This window comes from Scyliorhinus canicula, chromosome 4 (assembly GCF_902713615.1).
Source record: "Scyliorhinus canicula chromosome 4, sScyCan1.1, whole genome shotgun sequence".
Classification (NCBI taxonomy): Eukaryota; Metazoa; Chordata; class Chondrichthyes; order Carcharhiniformes; family Scyliorhinidae; genus Scyliorhinus; species Scyliorhinus canicula.
Genome location: NC_052149.1, coordinates 115,988,702 through 116,005,344, shown reverse-complemented (window position 1 = coordinate 116,005,344; position 16,643 = coordinate 115,988,702). Strand labels below are relative to the sequence as shown.

At 42.3% G+C, this 16,643-nt stretch overlaps 1 protein-coding gene across 1 annotated transcript in view; it reads left to right on the top strand.

Moving 5' to 3' along the window:
- The window catches only part of LOC119964909 (pappalysin-2-like), a 569,527-nt gene that overhangs the window by 320,210 nt on the left and 232,674 nt on the right, over positions 1-16,643 (top strand). The window contains exon 13 of the mRNA XM_038795012.1: positions 15,799-16,012. Within this exon, the coding sequence (XP_038650940.1) occupies positions 15,799-16,012 (214 nt within the window). The remainder of the gene's footprint in view (positions 1-15,798; positions 16,013-16,643) is intronic.

Below are 16,643 nucleotides of genomic sequence, written 5' to 3'. Positions count from 1 at the left end.
CAGTGTCAGGGTGTCAGTGTTTAATGGCTGTTTATAGATGTTACAGTGTCAGGGTATCAGTGTTTAATGGCTGTTTATAGATGTTACAGTGTCAGGGTATCAGTGTTTAATGGCTGTTTATAAGCGTTACAGTGTCAGGGTATCAGTGTTTAATGGCTGTTTATAGATGTTACAGTGTCAGGGTATCAGTGTTTAATGGCTGTTTGTAGGTGTTACAGTGTCAGGGTATCAGTATTTAATGGCTGTTTATCGATTTTACAGTGTCAGGGTATCAGTGTTTGATGGCTGTTTATAGATGTTACAGTGTCAGGGTATCAGTGTTTAATGGCTGTTTATAGATGGTACAGTGTCAGGGGATCAGTGTTTAATAGCTGTTTATAAGCATTACAGTGTCATGGTATCAGTGTTTAATGGCTGTTTATAAGCGTTACAGTGTCAGGGTATCAGTGTTTAATGGCAGTTTATAAGCGTTACAGTGTCAGGGTATCAGTGTTTAATGGCTGTTTATAAGCATTACAGTGTCAGGGTATCAGTGTTTAATGGCTGTTTATAAGCCTTACAGTGTCAGGGTGTCAGTTTTTAATGGCTGTTTATAGACGCTACAGTATCAGGGTATCAGTGTTTAATGGCTGTTTATAAGCGTTACAGTGTCAGGGTGAGTGTTAAATGGCTGTTTATAGGTGTTACAGTGTCAGGGTATCAGTGTTTAATGGCTGTTTATAGATGTTACAGTGTCAGGGTTTCCGTGTTTAATGGCTGTTTATAGATGTTACAGTGTCAGGGTATCAGTGTTTAATGGTTGTTTATAGATGTTACAGTGTCAGGGTATCAGTGTTTAATGGCTGTTTATAAGCGTTACAGTGTCAGGGTATCAGTGTTTAATGGCTGTTTACATGCGTTACAGTATCAGGGTATCAGTGTTTAATGGCTGTTTATAGATGTTACAGTGTCAGGGTATCAGTATTTAATGGCTGTTTATAGATGTTATAGTGTCAGGGTGTCAGTGTTTAATGGCTGTTTATAGTTGTTACAGTGTCAGGGTATCAGTGTTTAATGGCTGTTTATAGATGTTACAGTGTCAGGGTATCAGTGTTTAATGGCTGTTTATAGATGTTACAGTGTCAGGGTATCAGTATTTAATGGCTGTTTATAGATGTTACAGTGTCAGAGTATCAGTGTTTAATGGCTGTTTATAGATGTTACAGTGTCAGGGTATCAGTATTTAATGGCTGTTTATAGATGTTACAGTGTCAGGGTGTCAGTGCTTTATGGCTGTTTATAGATGTTACAGTGTCAGGGTGTCAGTGTTTAATGGCTGTTTATAGTTGTTACAGTGTCAGGGTATCAGTGTTTAATGGCTGTTTCTAAGCATTACAGTGTCAGGGTATCAGTGTTTAATGGCTGTTTATAGGTGTTACAATGTCAGCTTATCAGTATTTAATGGCTGTTTATAGATGTTACAGTGTCAGGGTATCAGTATTTAATGGCTGTTTATAGATGTTATAGTGTCAGGGTGTCAGTGTTTAATGGCTGTTTATAGTTGTTACAGTGTCAGGGTATCAGTGTTTAATGGCAGTTTATAAGCGTTACAGTGTCAGGGTATCAGTGTTTAATGGCTGTTTATAAGCCTTACAGTGTCAGGGTGTCAGTTTTAATGGCTGTTTATAGACGCTACAGTATCAGGGTATCAGTGTTTAATGGCTGTTTATAAGCGTTACAGTGTCAGGGTGAGTGTTAAATGGCTGTTTATAGGTGTTACAGTGTCAGGGTATCAGTGTTTAATGGCTGTTTATAGATGTTACAGTGTCAGGGTTTCCGTGTTTAATGGCTGTTTATAGATGTTACAGTGTCAGGGTATCAGTGTTTAATGGTTGTTTATAGATGTTAGTGTCAGGGTATCAGTGTTTAATGGTTGTTTATAGATGTTACAGTGTCAGGGTATCAGTGTTTAATGGCTGTTTATAAGCGTTACAGTGTCAGGGTATCAGTGTTTAATGGCTGTTTACATGCGTTACAGTATCAGGGTATCAGTGTTTAATGGCTGTTTATAGATGTTACAGTGTCAGGGTATCAGTATTTAATGGCTGTTTATAGATGTTATAGTGTCAGGGTGTCAGTGTTTAATGGCTGTTTATAGATGTTACAGTGTCAGGGTATCAGTGTTTAATGGCTGTTTATAGATGTTATAGTGTCAGGGTGTCAGTGTTTAATGGCTGTTTATAGATGTTACAGTGTCAGGGTATCAGTGTTTAATGGCTGTTTATAGATGTTACAGTGTCAGGGTATCAGTATTTAATGGCTGTTTATAGATGTTACAGTGTCAGAGTATCAGTGTTTAATGGCTGTTTATAGATGTTACAGTGTCAGGGTATCAGTATTTAATGGCTGTTTATAGATGTTACTGTGTCAGGGTATCAGTGTTTCATGGCTGTTTATAGATGTTACAGTGTCAGGGTATCAGTGTTTAATGGCTGTTTATGGATGTTACAGTGTCAGGGTATCAGTGTTTAATGGCTGTTTATAGATGTTACTGTGTCAGGGTATCAGTGTTTAATGGCTGTTTATAGATGTTACTGTGTCAGGGTATCAGTGTTTAATGGCTGTTTATAGATGTTACAGTGTCAGGGCATCAGTGTTTAATGGCTGTTTATAGATGTTACCGTGTCAGGGTATCAGTGTTTCATGGCTGTTTCTAAGCGTTACAGTGTCAGGGTATTAGTGTTTAATGGCTGTTTATAGGTGTTACAGTGTCAGGGTATCAGTGTTTAATGGCTGTTTATAAGCGTTACAGTGTCAGGGTATCAGTGTTTAATTGCTGTTTATCGGTGTTACAGTGTCAGGGTATCAGTGTTTAATGGCTGTTTATAAGCGTTACAGTGTCAGGGTATCAGTGTTTTATGGCTGTTTATAGGCGTTACAGTGTCAGGGTATCAGTGTTTAATGGCTGTTTATAGATGTTACAGTGTCAGGGTATCAGTGTTTAATGGCTGTTTATCGGTGTTACAGTGTCAGGGTATCAGTGTTTAATGGCTGTTTATAGGTGTTACAGTGTCAGGGTATCAGTGTTTAATGGCTGTTTATAAGCGTTACAGTGTCAGGGTATCAGTGTTTTATGGCTGTTTATAGGCGTTACAGTGTCAGGGTATCAGTGTTTAATGGCTGTTTATAGATGTTACAGTGTCAGGGTATCAGTGTTTAATGGCTGTTTATCGGTGTTACAGTGTCAGGGTATCAGTGTTTAATGGCTGTTTATAGGTGTTACAGTGTCAGGGTATCAGTGTTTAATGGCTGTTTATAGGTGTTACAGTGTCAGGGTATCAGAATTTAATGGCTGTTTATAGATGTTACAGTGTCAGGGTATCAGTGTTTAATGGCTGTTTATAGATGTTACAGTGTCAGGGTATCAGTGTTTAATGGCTGTTTATAGATGTTACAGTGTCAGGGTATCAGTGTTTAATGGCTGTTTATAGATGTTACAGTGTCAGGGTATCAGTGTTTAATGGCTGTTTAGAGGTGTTACAGTGTCAGGGTATCAGTATTTAATGGCTGTTTATAGATGTTACAGTGTCAGGGTATCAGTGTTAAATGGCTGTTTAGAGATGTTACAGTGTCAGGGTATCAGTGTTTAATGGCTGTTTATAAGCGTTACAGTGTCAGGGTATCAGTGTTTAATGGCTGTTTATAGATGTTACAGTGTCAGTGTATCAGTGTTTAATGGCTGTTTATAAGCGTTACAGTGTCAGGGTATCAGTGTTTAATGGCTCTTTATAGATGTTACAGTGTCAGGGTATCAGTATTTAATGGCTGTTTATAGGTGTTACAGTGTCAGGGTTGTGTTGTTACTCATGTCTTAATAAAGCTCGTAGTCTCAAATGTGGAGAAGATGCTTTATTGTAAGTTCGTTCACTCTTCAGAGCTGTTTCCTAAGGTTACCTTCAGTGTTCCTAGCTGGCGTGTGGGTGTATCTGTGTTGCTCCAAGTTCTGCCCTCAGTGAAGTGTGTCCTCACTTCCTGTCCCCGTCTATTTATATGGCTCTCCCGTGCCCCCTCTAGTGTTTGCTCAGTTGTATTGCATCTAGTTAACTTGTGATCACCACAAGGGTATCAGTGTTTAATGGCTGTTTATAAGCGGTACAGTATCAGGATATCAGTTTTTAATGGCTGTTTATAGATGTTACAGTGTCACGGTATCAGTGTTAAATGGCTGTTTCCAGGTGTTACAGTGTCAGGGTATCAGTGTTTAATGGCTGTTTATAGATGTTACTGTGTCAGGGTGTCAGTGTTTAATGGCTGTTTATATGTGCTACACTGTCAGGGTATAAGTGTTTAATGGCTGTTTATAGATGTTACAGTGTCAGGGTATCAGTGTTTAATGGCTGTTTATAGATGTTACAGTGTCAGGGTATCAGTGTTTCATGGCTGTTTCTAAGCGTTACAGTGTCAGGGTATCAGTGTTTAATGGCTGTTTATAAGCGTTACAGTGTCAGGGTATCAGTGTTTAATGGCTGTTTATAGATGTTACAGTGTCAGGGTATCAGTGTTTAATGGCTGTTTATAAGCGTTACAGTGTCAGGGTATCAGTGTTTAATGGCTGTTTATAAGCGTTACAGTGTCAGGGTATCAGTGTTTAATGGCTGTTTATAGGTGTTACAGTGTCAGGGTATCAGTGTTTAATGGCTGTTTATAGGTGTTACAGTGTCAGGGTATCAGTGTTTAATGGCTGTTTATAGGTGTTACAGTGTCAGGGTATCAGAATTTAATGGCTGTTTATAGATGTTACAGTGTCAGGGTATCAGTGTTTAATGGCTGTTTATAGATGTTACTGTGTCAGGGTATCAGTGTTTAATGGCTGTTTATAGATGTTACAGTGTCAGGGTATCAGTGTTTAATGGCTGTTTCTAAGCGTTACAGTGTCAGGGTATCAGTGTTTAATGGCTGTTTATAGATGTTACAGTGTCAGGGTATCAGTGTTTAATGGCTGTTTATAAGCGTTACAGTGTCAGGGTATCAGTGTTTAATGGCTGTTTATAGATGTTACAGTGTCAGGGTATCAGTGTTTAATGGCTGTTTATAGGTGTTACAGTGTCAGGGTATCAGTGTTTAATGGCTGTTTATAAGCATTACAGTGTCAGGGTATCAGTGTTTAATGGCTGTTTATAGGTGTTACTGTGTCAGGGTATCAGTGTTTAATGGCTGTTTATAGATGTTACAGTGTCAGGGTATCAGTGTTTAATGGCTGTTTATAGATGTTACAGTGTCAGGGTATCAGTGTTTAATGGCTGTTTATAGGTGTTACAGTGTCAGGGTATCAGTGTTTAATTGCTGTTTATAGGTGTTACTGTGTCAGGGTATCAGTGTTTAATTGCTGTTTATAGATGTTACAGTGTCAGGGTATCAGTGTTTAATGGCTGTTTATAGGTGTTACTGTGTCAGGGTATCAGTGTTTAATTGCTGTTTATAGATGTTACAGTGTCAGGGTATCAGTGTTTAATGGCTGTTTATAGATGTTACAGTGTCAGGGTATCAGTGTTTAATGGCTGTTTATGGATGTTACAGTGTCAGGGTATCAGTGTTTACTGGCTGGTTTATAGATGTTACAGTGTCAGGGTATCAGTGTTTAATGGCTGTTTATAGATGTTACAGTGTCAGGGTATCAGTGTTTAATGGCTGGTTTATAGATGTTACAGTGTCAGGGTATCAGTGTTTAATGGCTGTTTATAGATGTTACAGTGTCAGGGTATCAGTGTTTAATGGCTGTTTTATAGATGTTACAGTGTCAGGGTATCAGTGTTTAATGGCTGTTTATAGATGTTACAGTGTCAGGGTATCAGTGTTTAATGGCTGTTTATAGATGTTACAGTGTCAGGGTATCAGTGTTTAATTGCTGTTTATAGATGTTACAGTGTCAGGGTATCAGTGTTTAATGGCTGTTTATATGCGTTACAGTGTCAGGGTATCAGTGTTTAATGACTGTTTATAGGTGTTACAGTGTCAGGGTATCAGTGTTTAATGGCTGTTTATAGACGTTACAGTGTCAGGGTATCAGTGTTCAATAGCTGTTTATAAGCATTACAGTGTCAGGGTATCAGTGTTTAATGGCTGTTTATAGATGGTACAGTGTCAGGGTATCAGTGTTTAATGGCTGTTTATAAGCGTTACAGTGTCAGGGTATCAGTGTTTAATGACTGTTTACAAGCGTTACAGTGTCAGGGTATCAGTGTTTAATGGCTGTTTATAGATGGTACAGTGTCAGGGTATCAGTGTTTAATGGCTGTTTATAGATGTTACAGTGTCAGGGTATCAGTGTTTAATGGCTGTTTATAGATGTTACAGTGTCAGGGTATCAGTGTTTAATGGCTGTTTATAGATGTTACAGTGTCAGGGTATCAGTGTTTAATGGCTGTTTATAAGCGGTACAGTGTCAGGGTATCAGTGTTTAATGGCTGTTTATAAGCGTTACAGTATCAGGGTATCAGTGTTTAATGGCTCTTTATAAGCGTTACAGTGTCAGGGTATCAGTGTTAAATGGCTGTTTATAGATGTTACAGTGTCAGGGTATCAGTGTTTAATGGCTGTTTATAGATGTTACAGTGTCAGGGTATCAGTGTTTAATTGCTGTTTATAGATGTTACAGTGTCAGGGTATCAGTGTTTAATGGCTGTTTATAGATGTTACAGTGTCAGGGTATCAGTGTTTAATGGCTGTTTATATGCGTTACAGTGTCAGGCTATCAGTGTTTAATGGCTGTTTATAGGTGTTACAGTGTCAGGGTATCAGTGTTTAATGGCTGTTTATATGCGTTACAGTGTCAGGGTATCAGTGTTTAATGACTGTTTATAGGTGTTACAGTGTCAGGGTATCAGTGTTTAATGGCTGTTTATAGACGTTACAGTGTCAGGGTATCAGTGTTCAATAGCTGTTTATAAGCATTACAGTGTCAGGGTATCAGTGTTTTATGGCTGTTTATAGATGTTACAGTGTCAGGGTATCAGTGTTTAGTGGCTGTTTATAAGCGTTACAGTGTCAGGGTATCAGTGTTTAATGACTGTTTACAAGCGTTACAGTGTCAGGGTATCAGTGTTTAATGGCTGTTTATAGATGGTACAGTGTCAGGGTATCAGTGTTTAATGGCTGTTTATAGATGTTACAGTGTCAGGGTATCAGTGTTTAATGGCTGTTTATAGATGTTACAGTGTCAGGGTATCAGTGTTTAATGGCTGTTTATAGATGTTACAGTGTCAGGGTATCAGTGTTTAATGGCTGTTTATAAGCGGTACAGTGTCAGGGTATCAGTGTTTAATGGCTGTTTATAAGCGTTACAGTATCAGGGTATCAGTGTTTAATGGCTCTTTATAAGCGTTACAGTGTCAGGGTATCAGTGTTAAATGGCTGTTTATAGATGTTACAGTGTCAGGGTATCAGTGTTTAATGGCTGTTTATAGATGTTACAGTGTCAGGGTATCAGTGTTTAATTGCTGTTTATAGATGTTACAGTGTCAGGGTATCAGTGTTTAATGGCTGTTTATAGATGTTACAGTGTCAGGGTATCAGTGTTTAATGGCTGTTTATATGCGTTACAGTGTCAGGCTATCAGTGTTTAATGGCTGTTTATAGGTGTTACAGTGTCAGGGTATCAGTGTTTAATGGCTGTTTATAGGTGTTACAGTGTCAGGGTATCAGTGTTTAATGGCTGTTTATAAGCGTTGCAGTGTCAGGGTATCAGTGTCTAATGGCTGTTTATAGATGTTACAGTGTCAGGGTATCAGTGTTTAATGGCTGTTTATAGATGTTACAGTGTCAGTGTATCAGTGTTTGATGGCTGTTTATAAGCGTTACAGTGTCAGGGTATCAGTGTTAAATGGCTGTTTATATATGTTACAGTGTCAGGGTATCAGTATTTAATGGCTGTTTATAGATGTGACAGTGTCAGGGTATCAGTGTTTAATGGCTGTTTATAGGTGTTACAGTGTCAGGCTATCAGTATTTAATTGCTGTTTATAGATGTGACAGTGTCAGGGTATCAGTGTTTAATGGCTGTTTATAGGTGTTACAGTGTCAGGCTATCAGTATTTAATAGCTGTTTATAGATGTGACAGTGTCAGGGTATCAGTGTTTAATGGCTGTTTATAGGTGTTACAGTGTCAGGTTATCAGTATTTAATGTCTGTTTATAGATGTTTCAGTGTCAGGGTATCAGTGTTTAATGGCTGTTTATAAGCGTTACAGTGTCAGGGTATCAGTGTTTAATGGCTGTTTATAAGCGTTGCAGTGTCAGGGTATCAGTGTTTAATGGCTGTTTATAAGCGTTACAGTGTCAGGGTATCAGTGTTTAATGGCTGTTTATAGATGTTACAGTGTCAGGGTATCAGTGTTTAATGGCTGTTTATAGATGTTACAGTGTCAGGGTATCAGTGTTTAATGGCTGTTTATAGATGTTACAGTGTCAGGGTATCAGTATTTAATTGCTGTTTATAGATGTTACTGTGTCAGGGTATCAGTGTTTAATGGCTGTTTATAGATGTTACCGTGTCAGGGTATCAGTGTTTAATGGCTGTTTATAGGTGTTACAGTGTCAGGGTATTAGTATTTAATGGCTGTTTATAGATGTTACAGTGTCAGGGTATCAGTGTTTAATGGCTGTTTATAAGCGTAACAGTGTCAGGGTATCAGTGTTTAATGGCTGTTTATAGATGTTACTGTGTCAGGGTATCAGTGTTTAATGGCTGTTTATAAGCGTTACAGTGTCAGGGCATCAGTGTTTAATGGCTGTTTATAGATTTTACAATGTCTGGGTATCAGTGTTTTAATAGCTGTTTGTAGGTGATACCTTTCCATGATTTCATTTCAATCCTTGTGTGTTCTTCCCACAGGCCGGTCCTTGGCTCTTTACCTGCTGATGCTTCATCCTGAGCCATATTATTGGCACTTTTCTTTGGTCAGTGGGTGTTTTGCCAAGGCCTTCCACTCGAAAAGGCAGGGTGAGGAGTCGGGTGCCAAGTCTAAAAGACAGGGTGAGGAGGCAGGTGCCAAGTCTAGCATTGCCACAATGGGAATCACAACTGCACTTTTGGCAATAAAGTGAATTGCCATCGAGCAAACAGAGCCAATAGAATGGTGGCACGGTATCAGTTTTTCAATCTTCTCCATTGATTTACTGTGCCAGACTATCCCTGTTTCAGTATTTTTTTTATACAGATGATGCAATCCCATGGCATCAGTGTTTGAAAATTGTTTCAAGGTGTTGTAACTCCTGGCATCAGTGTTTAAATGTTGTTTATAGATCACCCTCTGCTATGGTATCAGTGTTTGTGTTTATCATGTTTACATTTTTAAGTGCTTTTGATGGACGGTTGATGAAAAGTTCCAATGCATGTTGTATCAGTGTTGTCACAGTGACAGCATATTTGTTTTAATTTCAACGTGAGTGAATGTTTTTTTTGTTTCATTCTACGATACATCCTATTGTAATGCGCATGAGACCTATGAGGTCAGACCAATTGGTCTCCCCGTGGGCTTCATTGAGTACGAGCTTCCCCGCTGAAAGTTGTGGGCCCCATCAGTGGAGTCATGGACACTATGCATAAAAGCTTGGCCTGGGCACAGCTGGGACCTGTGTACGTCGTGTAATTAGTATCTTGTTCAATAAAAAAAATAATATTTTACTCCTCTGTGGACACAATACATCCCTCACAAACACTTTGATAAATGACAAAAAATGTTTGGAGCATCATCTTGTATTCTTAGCCGTTCATTCTGACACTCTCTGATAAAGCCTGTTCTTTTTTTCTACGCTCTCAGCCTAATCCTCGTGTTATATCTCAATCTTTTTCTGTAGCAACTCCTCAAGTGCTACAGTACCTTAGTATCCCACTCTTTGATGTACAGGCATAGGCACGATAGCTCCCTCTGGTCCATCCAACGTGTCTCAACAATTGTGATATATCCTGCATCACACAGATGGATGCAGGTAGAAAGCATCTTGGTTTGATGTTTTAAGTCTCATTCGTGACTCGCTTTTAGTTTCCCTTTAAGGGACTTTAATTTGTCCCTCGTTTATTTGATTTACTTTCTTTGATTATTTTCGAACAAATTAATTGGTGTTTTTAAACGCATATCAAGAAGTTGAGATAAGTTATAATGCCTGTTCTTGTAAGCTTGGATCTAGTATGTCTCTTTTGTGGGGGCCATAAATTGGATTCAATTTGAATTATTTTTGGAGTAAAGGGGTGGATTAAGGGTTTTCCTTGTCCACTCTGTGCTCTGGCTTTGTAACTGCTAAAGGAATAAAATTAAAGGCACTTACTGAAGCTGTGCTGTTAGGAGGTATATGTTTGTAATGATTCACTCTGTAAATAAATAGAAGAATAAGAAAGGATTGGCTACAGTATCACCCTTCACCAAATGGCTTTCTAGAATATAACAACTAGGTCTATAGAAAATATAATGGCCGGGATTCTCTGGCTGCGTTCGCCCAGCGAGCGGAGAATCCCGCCCGAGGTCAATGGTTTTTTTCTATTGTCGGCGTCTGGCCCATGGTATTCTTGCGGCGGCGGGGCGGAAGAATCCCATAGTGCTCACTCAGCTTAGAAAGAGCCAGGTAGCTAAAGGGACATTAAACTATTATTGTCATATGGAGTGCAATGTGGGTTGTTTACCCATCACTCAGACAGTGAAACGTTCCTGAGTTAGTTCAGTACAGCCTGTCAATCAATAAAGCTTAACCTCCTCTGATTCAATTTTCAAACCACAAAGAAATGAGCTGTTAAAAGTGGAATGGTAGAAAGTTCATCCACCTTCAGGCATGAAGGCAATTTATGCAACACGTGTGGCTCATTGCTGCAGCACATGGAGGAGCAATGATTTATGCTGTCAATGATCTGTTGCTGGAGTTACTTTAGAACGTTCACACAGCACTTAGAAATCCATTGCTAAATTCATTCAGTCACATAACTGGCAGTGAAAGAGCTGCAAAAGTGCAAGTTTAAAAATAGGTTCCAGCTCCCTGAAGTCTCACTTGGCAGATGCATTGGCTGGTGTGCAACTGTGTCCTGCAGACCAGGAGAGGCCTAAATTCAACTCCTGGCAGCTCTTGGCTTGGGCGGTGGTGTTAGTGGGAAAGAAATGACTTGCATTTGTATGGCACTTTGCACATCCACAGATGTGTCACAACCAATGAGTGTTTATTAAGAGTCGTCCCAGTTGCAACGTGGAGAAATGTGGCAGCCAGTCTGCAGACAGCAAGGCACGACAGACAGCAAGAGGATAAGTGACCAGGTTGAGGGATAGGAGTTGGACCGGATGTAGAGAGAAAGCTCCTGTTCATTGTATGATACTGGCCTCTTTTAGATCCATCCAAGTGGGAAAATGGAATTTAGTTTAACACCTCATCAGAAAGACTAGAAGGCACTCTCTGAGTACTATAGTGAATTATCAGCCTAGTTTTTGAGCTCAAGTCTGTGGAGTGGTACTTGAAGCCATGACCTTCTGACTAAGAAACAAGCATGTCAACACTGAGCGATGGCTGACAGATTCCAATTGACTTTTACATCCCTGACTACAAAAGGGGATAAAAACAGCGAGGATTTCCTCTCTCTGTCATTCTTGCTGAAGCATTTGCATGCATGGACATGGGGCATGGACAGGGTCAGTTGTATTTTGTGCAGGTTATATGCTTCCTTACAGCAATTCTGAAGAATAAAAATCGTCAATCAGAAAGGGCAACAATTAAATTCGCGACAGCGCTGGCCCCGCACCTGCGGGAGATGTTCACAGACTCGCTAGCTAGGGGCACACTGCCACCCACGTTAGCACAGGCCTCAATCTCGCTGATTCCTAAGAAAGACAAAGACCCAACGGAATGTGGGTCATACAGACCCATATCTCTGCTGAACGCAGACGCCAAAATACTGGCCAAAATCCTAGCCAAAAGGCTAGAAGACTGTGTACCTGAGGTGGTCACAGAGGACCAGACAGGCTTCGTCAAAGGTAGACAGCTTACCGCGAACATCAGGCGCCTGCTGAACGTGATAATGACCCCCTCCGGGGAGAGAACACAAGAGGTGATCGTCTCCCTGGACGCAGAAAAGGCCTTCGACAGAGTCGAATGGAAATACCTCATAGAGGTACTGGAGCGGTTCGGGCTTGGAACAGGGTTCACCGCTTGGGTAAAGCTCCTATACAACGCTCCCATGGCGAGTGTACGGACCAACAATACCAACTCCCAATACTTCCAGCTGCACAGGGGCACCAGACAAGGATGCCCACTGTCCCCGCTGCTGTTCGCACCAGCAATCTAACCGCTAGCAATCACGCTCAGGGCAGCAAAGAATTGGAGGGGGATCCGAAGGGGAGGTAGAGAGCACAGAGTCTCACTCTATGCGGATGATCTGCTCCTCTATATCTCGGACCCACGAAGCAGCATGGACGGAATCATAGCGCTCCTGAAAGAGTTTGGAGCCTTCTCGGGCTACAAACTCAACATGAGCAAAAGTGAGATCTTCCCAGTACACCCGCAAGGGGGGGGGTGCAGCACTAAAGGGGCTGCCGTTCAAACAAGCCCGAAATAAATTCCGCTACCTGGGGATCCAAATAGCCCATGACTGGAAAGGGATCCACAAATGGAACCTCACCAGCCTGACGGAGGAAGTTAAAAAGGACCTGCAAAGATGGAACACACTCCCGCTCTCCCTCGCGGGGAGAGTCCAGACGATCAAAATGAACGTACTGCCCAGGTTCCTTTTCCTGTTTAGATCCATTCCGATCTACATCCCCAAGGCCTTTTTCAAAGCGCTGGACAAACATATCATGGCGTTCGTATGGGGGGGTAAAAATGCTAGGATCCCAAAGAAGGTCATACAAAAAACAATATCCAGGGGGGGGCTAGCCCTCCCGAATCTACAATTCTACCACTGGGCGGCAACAGCCGAGCGAGTAAGGGGATGGATCCAGGAGCCAGAAGCCGAGTGGGTGCGTGCGGAGGAGGCCTCCTGCATGGGAACCTCCCTCCGGGCCCTCGCCACGGCAGCACTCCCATCCCCACCCAAAAAACACTCCACCAGCCCAGTGGTGACAGCCACCCTCCAATCCTGGAACCAACTGCGGCAGCAATTTGGCCTGTACAAAATGTTGGACAAGGCTCCCATCTGCAACAACCATAGGTTCAAACCAGCACTGACTGACGCCACCTTCAAAAGGTGGAGGCAGGACGGGGGGACACTGACAGTCAGGGACCTATACACGGACGACAGGATCGCAACACTGGACGAACTGACAGAGAAATTTCAGCTAGCTGGGGGGAACGAGCTACGATACCTGCAGCTCAAAAACTTCCTACGAAAGGAGACAAGGACGTACCCACAACCGCCACGACAGACACTATTGGAAGACCTACTGGATGCAAGTATCCTAGAGAAAGGGAACTGTAGTGACATGTATGACCGACTGGTAGATAGGGACGACACCGTACTGGACGCAACAAGAAGGAAATGGGAGGACGACCTGGGGATGGAGATAGGGTGGGGACTCTGGAGCGAAGCACTGCATAGGGTCAACACCACCTCCACGTGCGCAAGGCTCAGCCTGACGCAACTAAAAGTGGTACATAGAGCCCACTTAACGAGAAACCGTATGAGTAGGTTCTTCCCGGAGGTGGAGGACAAATGTGAGCGGTGCCAGAGAGGCCCGGCCAACCACGCCCACATGTTCTGGTCTTGCCCCAGACTTGTGGAGTACCGGACAGCCTTCTTCGAGGCTATGTCCAAAGTGGTGGGGGTGAGGGTGGAGCCATGCCCGATAGTGGTGGTCTTCGGGGTTTCAGACCAGCCAGATCTATTCCTGGGGAGGAGGGCAGACGCCCTTGCCTTTGCCTCCCTGATTGCCCGCCGTAGAATCCTGTTTGGCTGGCGGTCAGCAGCACCACCCAGAGCTGCAGACTGGCTGTCCGACCTCTCGGAATCTCTCCAAATGGAGAAAATCAAATTCGCCATCCGAGGGTCGGACGACGGCTTCCACAGAACGTGGGAGCCATTCATGCAACTGTTCCGGGACCTGTTTGTGGCCAACGTACATGTGGAAGAATAGTCGGGTGGCCAAGAACCAGGGGAAAATGGACGGGAATCGGGGGAAGGTAGCCGGGGGGAGGGGGGGGGGGGGGGCTACGGGCTCGGTATGGGGGTTTGATGGCAAGCCAAGGCCCAAAACCAAACTATAAATAAATGCCTATAAACATGTGCCTCGGCCATATTGGGGAATGTAAAATATGTATGCTGGCTAAAGGGGGCGGCCACAATTATTGTTATGAAGATGCTTACCTGTAAATATTCATGTTAAAAATTTTTGTGTTTTCCTTTTTTTTTTCTCTCTCTCTAATAACTTGTAATTTGTCATATATAAAATATGAAAACTCAATAAAAAAACATTTAAAAAAAAAAGAAAGGGCAACAATTGTAGTGCGTCACTATTAAAGTTGTCTCGAATATAAAGGGTGAATCTCCAGGGCACACATTCCCTTTAAGGATGCAAGGTACATGTCGCTGGTACCATCATTGGTGGCATTGTGCCAACATTCGTAGTATGTCTGTCTACAGTTTCTGTGGTATTTAGGTCCCTGCTGCAGGCAGATATGTAAGTCATCCATTTCAATGGGGCTCTCTCCATCTGCTATTTTGACCAGATTCGTTATGGTGCAGAGAATTTCCAGGGTTATATTAGTCACTCCGCTGTGTGTAGGGGTGAAGATGAGAAGGGAGTACCAGCTGGATGAGATTCTGCATACTTCCCAAACACCAAATGGAAAGAATTGAAGACTAGGTTATCCATGTCCTCTTGATCAAGTAATAGCTGTGACGGAGAAATTAGTTCTTTAAAATAATGAGGAAGGGACAATTTAGAATCTGTGTCAATTCTCTTTACCATTGACAAGGAAGTAAATTTTGTATCAGAGAGACTTTAAAGACCTTTTAAAGATATCCATAGACCAAGTCCCATGGCTGAAGGGTGTGCTCACTGGAGAATGCCACTTCCCACAGGAGCTTACTAGGGCAGCATGGTAGCATAGTGGTTAGCACAATTGCTTCACAGCTCCAGGGTCCCAGGTTCGATTCCCAGCTTGGGTCACTGTCTGTGTGGAGACTGCACATTCTCCCCGTGTGTGCGTGGGTTACCTCCGGGTGCTCCAGTTTCCTCCCGCAGTCCAAAGATGTGCAGGTTAGGTGGATTGGCTTTGCTAAATTGTCCTTAGTGTTCAAAATTGCCCTTAGTGTTGGGTGGGATAACTGGGTTGTGGGGATAGGGTGAAGGTGTGGGCTTGGGTAGGGTGCTCTTTCCAAGAGCTGGTGCAGACTTGATGGGCCGAATGGCCTCCTTCTGCACTGTAAATTCTACGTTCTATGTTCATTCAAAGCTCACCTGGAAGGTGACATCTAGGAACAAAGCCTTGGGAAGGTAGAAGATAATGTATGGCCTCTGTAAGAATGTAAGAAGTAAACATTTATGCAGTGATTGTAGCATCTGTTTTTCTTGCACACCCTGACTGGAAGTCAACACCCTGAGAGTGGAGAGGGTGAGGGGAAAATATACATATTATAATAAGGTAATAAACATTGCAACTGAAAGCACCCATTTATCAACCGGTTAATTCGGACTATTTGGAACTGTACACTTGAGTTTGATGTTAATTGAGGTTGAGTCAATCTTGCTATATATTGGAAGTCTTTCTATCATGAAGGATGAAGAGGATAAACTGAAGTTTCCTTTTCACTCATGTCTTCCCCTTTAATGCGTTTGTCTTATTGGATTCTAGGTGCTCATCTGCTGAACTGCCAGATGAACCCACTGAACATAAATGTCACTTACAACCACAGCCTCCCCTTCTACAAGACAGCATCAGTGCTGCTGAACATGTCCTCACCACTCATAGCTGTCTCTGGGGTAGCTCTGCGAACATACAGCCTTTACAATTCTCTCGCCATTTCCAACTGTGTAGAGCAAGGAGAGTACAAGAAACACAAGCACAGGTACTACTTCTGTCCTCCTAGCTGTAAGTCTTTATGGCTGAGCCTTTTTTAATAATCCACAAGATGAAGACTTGTTAGCCAAGGGCACTTTATGAGTGTCAAATTTTTGCAAGGGTGGCATAGCAAAATGTTGGTGCAAAAAAATACTCCACTGCTCTGCTGTAATAAGTATCAAAAGACCTATATGATTTTTGTTTCTTAAATCAGCTGAAATTACTTCTGCATTAACGGAATTTCTGAGACATCTGCTCCTTCTAAGAACTAGATTGACACTGACTAGCCCATACTAGAATCATAGAATTTACAGTCCAGAGAAGGCCATTTGGCCCATCGAGTCCGCACCAGCCCTTACAAAGAGCACCCTATTGAAGCCCACATATCTATCCTATCCCCGTAACCCAGCAACCGCCACCTAACATATTTTGGACACTAAGGGCAATTTAGCATGGCCAATCCACCTAACCTGCACATCTTTGGGCTGTGGGAGGAAACCGGAGCACCCGAAGGAAACCCATGCTGACAAGGGGAGAACGTGCAGACTCCGCACAGACAGTGACCCAGCCGGGAATGGAACCTGGGACCCTGGAAATGTGAAGCAACTGTGCTAACCACTGAGCTACCGTGCTGCCCA